This window comes from Neospora caninum, chromosome Ib (assembly GCF_000208865.1).
Source record: "Neospora caninum Liverpool complete genome, chromosome Ib".
NCBI classification, from domain to species: domain Eukaryota; phylum Apicomplexa; class Conoidasida; order Eucoccidiorida; family Sarcocystidae; genus Neospora; species Neospora caninum.
Window position 1 is genome coordinate 1,291,921 of NC_018386.1, and position 12,009 is coordinate 1,303,929.

The 12,009-nt window shown below is 51.0% G+C and overlaps 4 protein-coding genes across 4 annotated transcripts; 1 reads left to right on the plus strand and 3 right to left on the minus strand.

Annotated features, from left to right (window-relative positions):
• Positions 1-2,009: 2,009 nt before the first annotated feature.
• Positions 2,010-2,883, plus strand: NCLIV_003880 (conserved hypothetical protein; the record flags this gene model as incomplete). The annotated part of the gene is made up of 2 exons (XM_003879890.1): positions 2,010-2,687; positions 2,785-2,883. 2 exons carry the CDS (start codon positions 2,010-2,012, stop codon positions 2,881-2,883), a joined length of 777 nt encoding a protein of 258 aa, XP_003879939.1.
• Positions 2,884-3,816: 933 nt separating this feature from the next.
• NCLIV_003890 (conserved hypothetical protein) lies at positions 3,817-5,547 on the minus strand (the record flags this gene model as incomplete). Its single annotated transcript, XM_003879891.1, has 5 exons — positions 3,817-3,910; positions 4,138-4,203; positions 4,309-4,466; positions 4,584-4,732; positions 4,860-5,547. 5 exons carry the CDS (start codon positions 5,545-5,547, stop codon positions 3,817-3,819), a joined length of 1,155 nt encoding a protein of 384 aa, XP_003879940.1.
• Positions 5,548-7,335: 1,788 nt separating this feature from the next.
• Positions 7,336-8,838, minus strand: NCLIV_003900 (putative oocyst wall protein COWP; the record flags this gene model as incomplete). Its single annotated transcript, XM_003879892.1, has 3 exons — positions 7,336-7,398; positions 7,453-8,547; positions 8,602-8,838. 3 exons carry the CDS (start codon positions 8,836-8,838, stop codon positions 7,336-7,338), a joined length of 1,395 nt encoding a protein of 464 aa, XP_003879941.1.
• Positions 8,839-10,265: 1,427 nt separating this feature from the next.
• On the minus strand, positions 10,266-12,009 carry NCLIV_003910 (cathepsin D enzyme, related; the record flags this gene model as incomplete). The annotated part of the gene is made up of 8 exons (XM_003879893.1): positions 10,266-10,427; positions 10,486-10,894; positions 10,962-11,184; positions 11,244-11,305; positions 11,362-11,560; positions 11,615-11,676; positions 11,747-11,834; positions 11,898-12,009. The coding sequence occupies 8 exons, from the start codon at positions 12,007-12,009 to the stop codon at positions 10,266-10,268; spliced, it is 1,317 nt and encodes a 438-aa protein (XP_003879942.1).

The window sequence follows — 12,009 nt, forward strand, 5'->3', positions numbered from 1 at the left end:
ACGACAGAAACCCGAAAAAGCCGCTGCTCGATACTCGATAAATTTCTGTAAGATACTGCACAGGGTTTTAATTACTGGCGAAGGCAATCGGGGCAGCGCAGGAACATGCGGATGGCACCGAGGATAAGAGAGATCGGTACTGTGGCTGTCGTTTGCCGTCGGTGGTTATTCGCTCGAACCTGCAACTCTACGTCCTCCTACACATTTACAGCAGCCCGATTGACTTACCATGCCATAGTACATTTTGTGCAGAGAAATTTCATTAGAGATATGGCTACGAAAGGAATGATGGATCGCCAGCGGCACCCATTTCGACAAGCAGTAAGGCTGACTAGTCTCGGTTTGTATGCCATGAGATAGTATGACAACAGCGAGAGCAACTGGCCGCCACGCGGGTGCTCGAAAGTCCGTCTCCAAACCAAGGATGGTCCCGGCGTCGCTTGTAAGTGGTTGGGGAACAGGCCGTCCGATTGATAAGACTGCAGCACACATCCACGTATTCCAGATCACCAGGGCGGCAGAAAACAGCGTTGTAGCGACAAGCGCTGTAAGCAAATCTGGCATCTCAAACAGTGCTTGGATTCCAGCCAACGTCAGTGATCGTCCCCTGCACGCGACCATACGACCAGGACATGGTTGCACGCGTTCAACTTATTACCTCTCATATGACCTTGTGGCAACATATGGCAGCATACCGACAGTAACAGGCAGTTTCATCTGTCCCCGACGGCATGACGCTCTCTGTCACCAGAGAGATTCACGGTTATACGCGCGCTTACCAGGAAGACAGTGATAACGACCCAGCCAGCGGTCGCTCTGGTGAACGGTGACGTTTGCAAAGTGAAAAAGGTTAATGCAACGAAAATTGCGGACGAAACAAACGGCAAGAAGTCGACCAGGAGGAAGGAAACTGCACGAAATGGCCTGGCGAGATATAGGATTTTCAGCCATGCACAGCAAATGAAGACAGCCACAAAAGCCAACGCGAACAGAAACTCGGTGCTTTTGGCGATGTCGCGAAAAACACCGCGCAGAACATTGGTCTGCAGTTGTGCTGTCGAAACGAAATCCGTTACGTTGGCCACCTCACGCAGACAATACTCTCCAATAACCTGGAACACTCTGAGCGTTTGTTGCTTGAAAGGGACGGCAGAAAAAAACTGGCGCACCAGCCGAGAAGCGGAGAAGCGGTGCTCTCGAACACCGCCATTTCCATAGGGAAGCATTACAGTTTGGTTTGTTCCAACTGAACAGCCAGTTGGTAGCGATAAGAGTGATCAAAAATTCATCCTCTTACTTCCCGAGCATTCACTCACGCACACGGTGAGTGCCATGTTTTCCGCGTTAGGGTAAAAGTAGAGGAAAACGCGATCTGCTCCGACGGTCACGCCTCCACACGGATCGCCTGCGAAGAGCCAGCATGAGACTGTCTCCTATAAGACAGCCTCGTATCTCTTACCGTTCAAGTCGTAGGGTGCGAGTTTTTCTACTCGTCCTTGACGGGCAGCATAAAACGTGATCAGCACGCTCGGGATGGACACCAGGGTCATCCCTACTGAGAAAAGGGACTCTACGTGAATTCTGGGCATTACGCCCCGTTTTGCCGCCATTGCCAGTTCATGCAGCATCTAGACTGCCAAGAATCTGGTACCAGAGCCTATTTCCGAGGTAGAGCTCCAGCTCCCTTGGATGGTACAGAGGCCGTTCCGACAAATCCTTCACTGCTCGCCTGCGGTGTACGCGCAGTCCATCCCTTCAGGTACATGGACGCTGCTGGCTCCTGCACTGTACGTGGAGCGTCATTACCGCACCCTTTCGCTGAAATGCTTGCATTCTCCCCATCCTGGAACCATATTGGTCATTTCGAGCAAAGACGCCTGAGAACGTACTGCGGCGGACGGTTTTTGGCCCCGAGGCCCGTGCCGCAGCAAATGAAATGACAACGTCGACAAACTGTACTAGTGTGGATATCCGAGTTCCTTTCTGTGTGCCGCCGAACAGCAGCTGGCATGATGTGTACCCTCGCTCCCAAACAGCCTTACGGTCCCGCATCATTTTTCCCGTACGACGTGGAAGAGCGTCTGCAGACCGAGTCTCCTGGTGCACCAACAGTTTATATGCCGTCGCCGATATCAGGAAACGTGTTGCCTCCACGGGGTTCCCCCGAGACCATCGATGCGAGCACTAAGAACCAGGTTCCAAGGATCTTCCCAGCATTGTGTAGTGACCAAGATCCCCCCGCGTCGACGAGTGTGGCAGCTCCCCGAAGCCAGCTCCTCTCCCAACTAGCGCGCATCTGTGGACTCGTTGCCGGTTCGGTGACGATTGCCACTGGAGTTTCGAGGATTCTCAAGGCCGCACCATCGCTGCAGTGGCCCGAGGAGAACTTGCTGGACGAGGTGAACGACGAGTTATGGCGTCGTAAACTGTTTCTTCTTAATCCGGGAGAAATTCTTGACTTGTGGGCGCCTCTAGTTTTCGGTGCTCTATCTTTCCTCACGCATTTCCGCTTATTTGAGATTACGACAATAACATGTAATTTCAGCCGTTACTCTTTGTGGAACTTGGCTCAAGCTCTATACGCCAACTTCGGATATAGCGGCGTGCTCGGCCTTGTTGGAGGGGCTCTGTCTACGTGCACGAGCTGTCTTAGCTTGATATCTGCCGTATGCCTCATGGATAGCCAGGTCAGTGAAACTATGCCATGTGCTTTGCCCTGAGGGATGGAGACAATACATGTGTTTCCAAAGCACATCAAAGCAGTGAATATACTTTCTTCTTCAGGCAAGCCTTCGGCTTGAAATTGGGTTGCTGCCACTGCCAAGAACCTCGAGGGCACTGAAGTCAGACCACAACCTTGAAGCAGTTCAAGTGGGGCCATAGATTAAAACAGTCGCGACTAGCGTGCGTAAAGCTCTGAGGCCGAAGCGATTTTTCCTTGGTTTCGTAATGTCTGATGTTAGCCCTCTACCTCCGACTGAATGAACCCCTGCAGCCGCAGTTGAGGTGGACAGCTAAAGGATCAGAACTTGCCCGTCAGTGGGTGCACTGGACGCATTCCGACGGTGCAACATATCGTACGGGAAAGTGATAGTTCAAGAAGTGACAAGCCTGAGAATATGGTGCGCGGTTGCAACTTCTGAGCACGAACGCCTGACGTGATGCACTCCACAGTATTATACCCTTATTTCCTGAAATTCCACAAAGTGAAACTGGCTGATCAGCGTTGGGTTAGATACATAATGTGTTGGGGAACGGAAGTAGGGCACTCGCTACTACACGAGAAGACAATGAAAAACATTGCGGTCGTGCTCTAGTCATTCTGATGGAAACTGTATTCCCTCAAACGCCCAAATGGTGAGGACGCTTCCCCGCTGCGTACGTTGATCGCCACTTTAAACAACCTTAGACTGACAATGCGGAATGCTGGAAAAGAAAATCGTGACCTGGCACTCACCAACCAGACCGCTGGACCACGCGAACGTGCCCCCTGACGGCACGCATGATTAAACACTCTACAACAAGTCACTTAGAGAAGTCGCAATGGAAGCTGCCATTCAACAAAATACGGCACGAACCGAAACGGCGAATATCCAGCTCCCAAGCAACCGGTTGCCAGAATGGCACTTTCCTGGTTCGGCGCGAGTGACACTCTCTATGCAACACCAGGAATATCGGCTACGCATGAGACACTTGAATATGCGACGCATGGTCGAGAGGTGACACGCCATGCCCTTTCGAAATCCAAAATCTGTTCGTCTGGCCATGTTTCCCGATGCTCATGCTGAAACAGGAGTTCCGCTGCTCATAACGGGGTCACGGACTCGCCTCGAGCTGTTGAGCCGCCACCTTTGCTTTCTTTAGCAGAACGCGCAGATAAAAGACAAATCCGTTCCTTTGGTCTTCTTCCCTGAGAAAAAACACACGTACAGTCACAGATCACCCAGTGCATAGTCGTCGACACTACCAACTGCAAGAAGCACCAGATATTCAAGCGATACGGAGATCGCTCTATAATTAGTCACGTAAAAACTTCAGAAACAACAAGGCTAGCGATAGGTTTTCCCGCCGAATGAGGGTTGCGCAGATACGCAAAAGGCTCACAAATCGCTCTCCGGATATTGCCGTGAAACTTACAAGAACACCAAGGACAGCGATCGATTTTTCGGGAGATCGACGACTGCGCAGAGGGTTGCGGTAGGGCTGAAAAGCACAAAAACAGCGCAGAAAAAACCGAGAAGATGCTAAGCACAATCCGTCCACACAGTGCCTGTTCTTCGGACAACACTAGGCAGCTGTATATCTTACTTTGTATCCGCGGGTTCTTTGCCCTCGTCGACAAGCTGGTCGAGCGCGCGGAATTCCTTGGAGTCGCGCCCGAGCTGCACATTAATGACTTCAGTGATTGCCACTTGACGCTCTAATTTAACCTTCGACTGCGTGTGAGGCTGTCGTATCGACAGGACCTGCAATATAGTACGTACAGCACAGCGGGACACGTTTTGTGTTCACCAGGAAACGATGTATTACAGTCGCTGGGTCTGAAGAAAAAGCTGCTCATTCGTTCGTCGGGAAGACCTTACCATATCCTTCAGAGTAACAATGCGGATGAACTTGTATCCCAGCGCGTTGACTTTCACCAATTTGACACCCGATTCATACGCTTTCTTAATATCCTTTATCCATGCTGTAAGATTATTCCCAATAAACTCCTTCTGCATGTCATTCAAAACTGCAGTAAACGCAGGCAATACAGAAAACACTTTCAGGCATTAAACCATGTGCACTCGAAGCGTCGCCTGTAAGCGGTCAGCAATGCTTGTGGCAATGTCGGTAACTCAGACCGGTGATTCGTTTACCTTTCAGATCCTCGTTGTCAAAATGAGCGTCGTCCTCGTCATCATCGTCAGATTCTTCGTTCTGTGCCTTCGCCTGCGCTGTACCATCCTCTTTACCTGCAGACAATCCGAGTTCTCCGGCGTGCTCGTCTATGACACGGCCCATTACTTCTTCGGGTTCCTCTTTCACAGGCTCCAATGTGACGACATTCCCGCCCAGCTTCGAAGACTCATCTTCTATTGTGTCAATTTCACCAAGCAGGATCTCATGGGAAACATCATCTTCCATTAATTTTACACCCCTTTTTGTCTTGAGACAATCAGGTAGCCGACGAAACGACGGCTCCCAGTCTTCGTCTCCGGAGTCATCCTCCCTCACTTTCCCAAATAGCTGCTTGATTTTTTTTACGTTCTCCGTATCCGGCAAAACTTTGTACTTCTGAGCCAATTTGAACACGGAATTCCTCGCGTCTGCCTTGCTTTCGCTTCGAGCCTCTGCTATGAAGTGAATGGCATTGTCGTCAACGAGCACACGCTGCTGTCGCAGAACGCTGAGCAGCTCGTTTTTGGCTCGAGTGTCTCCCTTTAGTGTGTTTTGTCGTTTGAAACCTTGAAATTTCTGGATGGTCTTGACCTCAGACGACTTAAACAACTCGTCGTAGCTCAACAGCCTCAAGCTGTCGTGCACCTGCAACGTATTCTGTGCCATCGCTGTTTTAAGCCGGGAAGATGTGTCGATAAACTAGAGAATGCCTGTTACCGCTGCTGTACAGAGGACGGGAAGCCGGTGGGAGACGTCGAGCTACTTAAGACAAAGTTTCACCTGGTATCGGCACCGGACACCACAAGTAGGAAGCACTTTTTGCTGGCGAAGTGCGCGTCATCCACATACAGGCAACCCAATTTACGCCTGGTGGTTCGATTGACTGCCAAAACTCACTCGCACGCCACAGATGGGCAAGGTTTAAGACTCACAGTTGTAATCAGAGGCAGAGCCCATGTATTACGTCAATAAAAAAGGAACGCTCTCTGACAGTGACGAGAAAAGTTTTGTCCGTCTCTGAAGGGGGGAAGGTAATCACTCGATGGCAAAACAACCATCGCTCGCGGAGCTGGCCTAGCCCCGCTCACCAGAAGTTCCACGAGATTTCCGTGACCGCTGTGCAGTTAATGTGGTTGCAGAACAGCACGAATTGCCCCAAAATCATCTCTGAGATGAAATGCACATTGTTACGGCGACGCTGGTGTTTGTATGCTGCCATGCAACTGTGGCTCTGCTCACTCAATGCTCTTCCCTCACCGTCTCGAAAGAGCCGGCAGGAAGCCACGACAAGCGGTGCTCTCGTTGACGACCGGCAACTTTACGCGGCGGGAAAAACACTGCGCTGGAACACGGAACTCAGCGGTGTGCGGAAAATCTCTAAACACCACCTCGCGTCCTTCCCCTTACTTTTATCGTCATGGTTTTGCTTCTTGGTCCGTGAGGCCGAAATTCTTAGTAGGTGTTCTCGTAGGTGGCGGTTCAGGGTAGATTCTCTCGATGGATGCACCAGGCTCTCTCGTGTTCCGAGGACGGTGGCCCGGTCATCCTCTCTGTGTAGCAATGGATGGAAAGTAACGTGTCGCTCAATATGTCGTTCAGCAAAGCGCGAGTCGCATTCCGACTGTGGCAAGCACTGTAACGGTTTCTCCGTACAGTTCTCCGGAAGATCACCATCAACTTGTTCCATGCCGTTGCGCGAGTGGAAGTGCCATCCCCCCCCCAGGCATGCCTTTTCTGTCATGGGTTTCGAGGTTTCGTACTGCACGAGGCCCAGTAGTTCTCTGACTGTTCTGGCGTCTTAGTCTCCCCAAACAGCTTTCTAAACTACGAACACTTAAAATACCAGCGTGGCTCCGGCAAACCAGGAAGTGCGGCGATTTGACAGGAAAAGACCCCCGGTGGACAAGATGCCAGCAGGACTCTCTCGAGGAGAATTTGCTCTTTCTCTGTTCGTTGCTTTCGCATCGGCGTTCGCTGGATCATGCGTTATGCACAGGATTCTGCGGCCAGACATGAATGAGCCAAACGTCTTGGACCATGTGAAGTCGCAGCGAGCGGCTATTAAGGCAGTTCAGCAAGAGTCGGCCGAACGGCAAAACGGTACTAGGTCAGTCGGCAGCAGTTCACAGGGGTCGTGAGATCGCATCTATTCATAACCAGCTACAACCGTCTCGGTCAGGTTTTCTTGATAAACCGCCTAAATCGGTAACAGACTGCTGAAGCAGCTGTTCTTCTACGCAACTACCAGGGCATGGGGAATCGCAGTTTGCCAGCTAGAAAGCGCTTTTCTTCGCTCGTGGCTGTCACACTGGCATCGAGGGAAACACAAACTGTCCATAGCATGTTACAGTGTGAGTCGCTTTCCCGCTAGTCTTCCATAAGATGTCAATATACGACAAAGTCATTGGCTCCACCGTATGGGTCCGAATTTGTTTTTTTAACAAATGAGAACGATCATGCATCACACAACTGGACGCTGTAAGACAACCGAACGCACTCTCCGTTGATCAATTGACCCTGAAAACGAAACAACTCTTTCAGTCCTATTAGAAGCAATGATGACCGGCCTACCTCTCTGCAGATGAATTCTGGATCCGATAGAGTTGCACAAGCTTTAGAATGTTTGTCTGTCGCAGATTCACACATCATGGCTCTGCTCGTGAACAGGTTCCGTTCGCATTGGCATTCCGAGCCGCGACAGGCAACATCGAAGCCATCTTGGCAATGCTGTGTTCTCGGAATATGGTCAACAGAAAAGCAGTCGCCTCCTATCAAGACGCCGTCGCCGCAATTTACCGTAGAGTCTTTCCGGATCTTGTATACGCATTTGCATTCATTTTTTCCCACGGATTCACACTCCTGTCCTTCTCCACATTGAAAAATGGGAGCCGACTCCATCTGGCGCACACAATTTCCGGAGCCGTCATCGAACCCCAGGCAACGCCTCACAACCGCAGCTGATTCTTCCTTCACACAATGGCAGTCCTTTCCCTTGCAAACGAGATGGAAGTCAGCCTGGCATGAGCATTTGGACTTTGTTGTTTCGCACTTCTTGTCCTTTTTCTTCTCTACTACTGCGTCTTCGTCACTGTCGACGGCCGCCGTAGATGCCACGTCCTTTTTATTGACCTTGCCAACACAATCTTGGTATGTCTCGGCCTGGTAACAAAGACCGTCACTTTCTACCGTCCCGATGCCACACTCACAACTGACAGGCGCTAACTCTCTCTTCTTGCAGCTTTTGCAAAAGCTGGAGATCTTCGTACTGGAGGCACAGTGAAACCCTTCAGGACACTCGTAAACGATCTCGCCAGGCACAATCGCGAGGCATGTGTTGTGCGCCGTTAGCTGACTCTTCGTGCCGCAGGCAGGCACAATGTGCCCAGGCTCGGTTCTGACGCAGTACCCTTCATCGTACCGATACCCCAGGGGACACTCATAACTTGGAGGGAATCGTGTCAAGCGCTTGCAGTCACCGTCGGTAGTTTCCGTTGTTCCTTCGGGACATCTGAAAATGATTTTTTGTGCCTCTGTCCGGCGGCAACACTTCGACTTCGCAGTGGATTCTGCATTACAGATCGTCTCGAATCCATCGGGACAGCGAAAGGCTTCGGCCGACCGCGTTCTGCATTTTCCGTCCTCCAGGATCCCCGAAGGGCATACAGCCTGTAATGTCATTGATCAGAAGTTATCTGTTTTGAAGGCGGGAACACCACTTACCTCTGGTTTTCCCGTAACTACTGTCTTCACACATGATTCATCCATCCTCTCGAAGCCGAACGGGCACTTGCACCTCGCTCGTCTCTGATCTGGTGGAGACTCTCGATAGGTACCAGGAGCCTTTTTCTTCATGATGGTGACATCGGTCGATGCCAAAGCAGGCGTTCCCGGAGTGGGGGCTGCTGTCGCCAGCAAGACACCCAACGCACAAATAATCTTTGTACAGATAGACGGCATCGTTACGATATGCGATTACGTTTGTAGCGATGTTATGACAAACAAATTCAGCTGCAAACAGTTTTAAGGTGTGGTGGTCGTGTACCGTAGAGAAAAAGCAGCAGCTTCAAGCGGCTCGGCGCTCACGGGTGACGCCGGTGTCTGTACAGTGAAGTATGCCGTACGCGGCAGCCTATGATGAAATGTTCAGGAGTTGGCCGCGTCAATGCTGTCTGGTTGTGTCGGCTAGGTGGGTAGTACTGTCATTTGCCCATTTGTCCACGTTACAATGTCACTTTCCTCTAAGAGGTAGTCCGCACCTACTCCACTACCGAGACGGTGACTCTCCCGTCCAGCGAAATATCTGTTTCCTTTGGCCGACCGGGAATCAACTGCGGTACTTTTTTTGGTGACCACCGTAGAAACAGTAGGTCTCTTGTAGGCGTCCACCGGGAGGCAGCTGATTGATTTTATCCGTCAGTGTTGCCGCAGTGTACTCAACGCCGAAGCAAGGTGCCGCAATTTTGGGTGCTCAGTCAGCACTTCATGCCATTGAAGAGACTTGATAACTCTGGTAGAACCAGTTTCCGGGCGCCTCCCTTTCGCATGACGAACGCTGAACGCTGCCCACACAATGATCTAGCGAAGTTCCACCCAAGTTGGGCGATACCAAGCCTGAATGCCTTCGTGACCTCTTACGGAATGTGTTTCGGCCTCTGTCAAGACTGTAACGGGCAGTCCTAACGAGATGCATACAGGCGAACCAATTGCCTGCCGTTGGTCGTCGCCCTAGCGGGCCAACCTTTGCTATACACTCTTAGCAGAAGACCGATGTTGTCGTTAATGGATGTTGACCAATCACTCGGAAAACAGCAGCAGTCACCGAACAGTCATCACCAAAACTTAATAACGGTCGAGGAGTTGAGTCAAAAAGCAAAAGGATGGTACGTCGTCGCTGGTAACGTTATCTGCCCACGCAGTTGAGCAGTTTCTAAACCTCTCCCGCTTGGGGAATGACATCAGCCTGCCGGAACGTGTGTGACGTGAGAGTTCAGGGTCAGACGTAGCATCCAGCTGAGATGCGTATAGTTGAGCTCCACTGACAGCCCCCACACTTAAATTAAGCGAGCTATTTGTTTCTTCCGTGAACCCCATATCCATCTCTTCGCCTCGCGGGTGAATGCCTTCTCGCATGTTATATTGCCTAAGGAAGAAGCCGACAGTCGCCGTGGAGCACGGAATCTCAATGGCAACAGCACACGCTATCCATAGAGAACTGTTTTTGCACAAACAAGCAGTTTGGTACTTGACAACATAACAAAGCTCATTTCCCTTTCTACTGAAACCATGTTGGCATCTCCTGCAGGTTCCCTTATTCTGGCAACGAGAGGCTGTGGTCAGCATTTACAAGTCCATCCCAGCGCTCTCGAGGGTCCCTTCTCAGGTTGCTAGGCTTCGCGTCTGTAGCAGCTTCGACAAGGCCTGGAAAGAAATGGGAATGATAACGCCCAGGTATACGCGTGTCTTCGGTGTTTCGTGCACTCACCAATTTTCTTATTCTCGCGATCAAAGATCGCGTAGAATTTTCTGATGAAAACCTCACCAAGAACCTGCAATCTCATTCCTACGCTTTGAGACCAGGCGTATCCAGGTGTTTAATCAACGTACGAAGGTGCGGACAGGGTGTCGCTTCAACTCCAGAGGCATGAATGCCGCGGGGCATGAAGTGGAATCATCTGACGGTTTCAGGTTATCAACTACATAGTCGTCGGGCGTCAGTTCGAACTCTATCTCCCGTCCAGCTTCTTGTTCGATTATGACAGTCAGAGACTTCATGGCAAGTTTGCGTTCGCAGCGTGGTGCTGCTCCGAGCATCGTGAGTATATGATGGATGTCGGCCCTGGGTCCGCCAATGCTAGAAGTTCCGGTGTCTAAAACAGCTGCGCATCTGCTCGCAGCAGAGTCGAAACAAAGATCGAGTCTGACACCGTCGACTTTGAAATCGATCAGTGGCATTGCCCAGCCTTTTTGAGGAAGCATGCCAATCCACTGAATGGGTTTCCCTGGCTGAACAAATCTGAACCAACGCCGTTTTGTGCCGAACTGTTTGATACCGGAATCATATCCGGGTCTAATCTGCCGACCTGGGATCAAATCCTCCAAAACTTATTACACCGCCCAAAGCGCTGCGTCTGGACAGGTAGAAGGCGAAAACCCTGTCGGTTATAATACCCTCGTTTTTCATATTATCGAGTAAATCTTTTTCTCCGGTGAGTTCAGTCGAGCCAGCTAAGCGGGAACCACTTAACAATGGCACACGTGTGTACAAGAGAGAGCACTCACCCAGCCCTACGATTCCGTCAAACGCTGAATATATTCGTAAACATACCCGTTTTGACTGTCTATGGCCGGGTATGCAATCTTACGTAGATTTGCAAACGGCTCGTCCGTCTGATCAACCACGAGTCCGATAGCTTGGCTGGGGATCCTGAAGATTCGCGAGTCGGTCGTTACCCCAGAACGAACAAAATTAAGCAGACATACACTACATCTCCGATTTTGACTGTCTCTAACGCTTTTCGGTAAACGATGCGCCCGGTTCCGAAGGTAACGGCGACACTCTCGTTCCACCCAGTGTTACCGTGGTCGCGACAGCTTGACGAGCGGCTACAGTCCAAGCGGGAATGAGTTCTGCATGAGGAAGACTGGCACTCTTTTGAAGGGATCCAAAACTGATGGCTGCCTGAGCACGGCAATGAATGCGGTCAGCAGTGCAGAAGACGAAAGAAAACCTAACCAGAATCAAACACGACTTTGAACAATGAAGGTGGGGTGCCGACAGAGATCTCTCCGAAATACCTGCGGAAGCATTTCTTATGGAGCTGATGCATTCGGATGGACGATCGCCGGGAAGATTTCGGCGACTTACTGCGTGCTCCGGTGATTTCGCAGGGCCAGAGACAATAGGCGCGTATGTGGCCAGTCGTGTCTCTGAATACGGCGGACCAGCTTCTTTTCTATATTTAGTGCTACGTGATCTCGGGCAACTGATACGATAAAAAAGCCTCTGTGGAGCTAACCTGTGAGTGCGCCCTGCGCTGCGGGGGACGCTGTACACCACTTTGCTTTGTAACCGACTCCAGCGAAGGGAAGAGTCAGCAGAATCACTGCAATAGCCTTGGACAGTCCCAT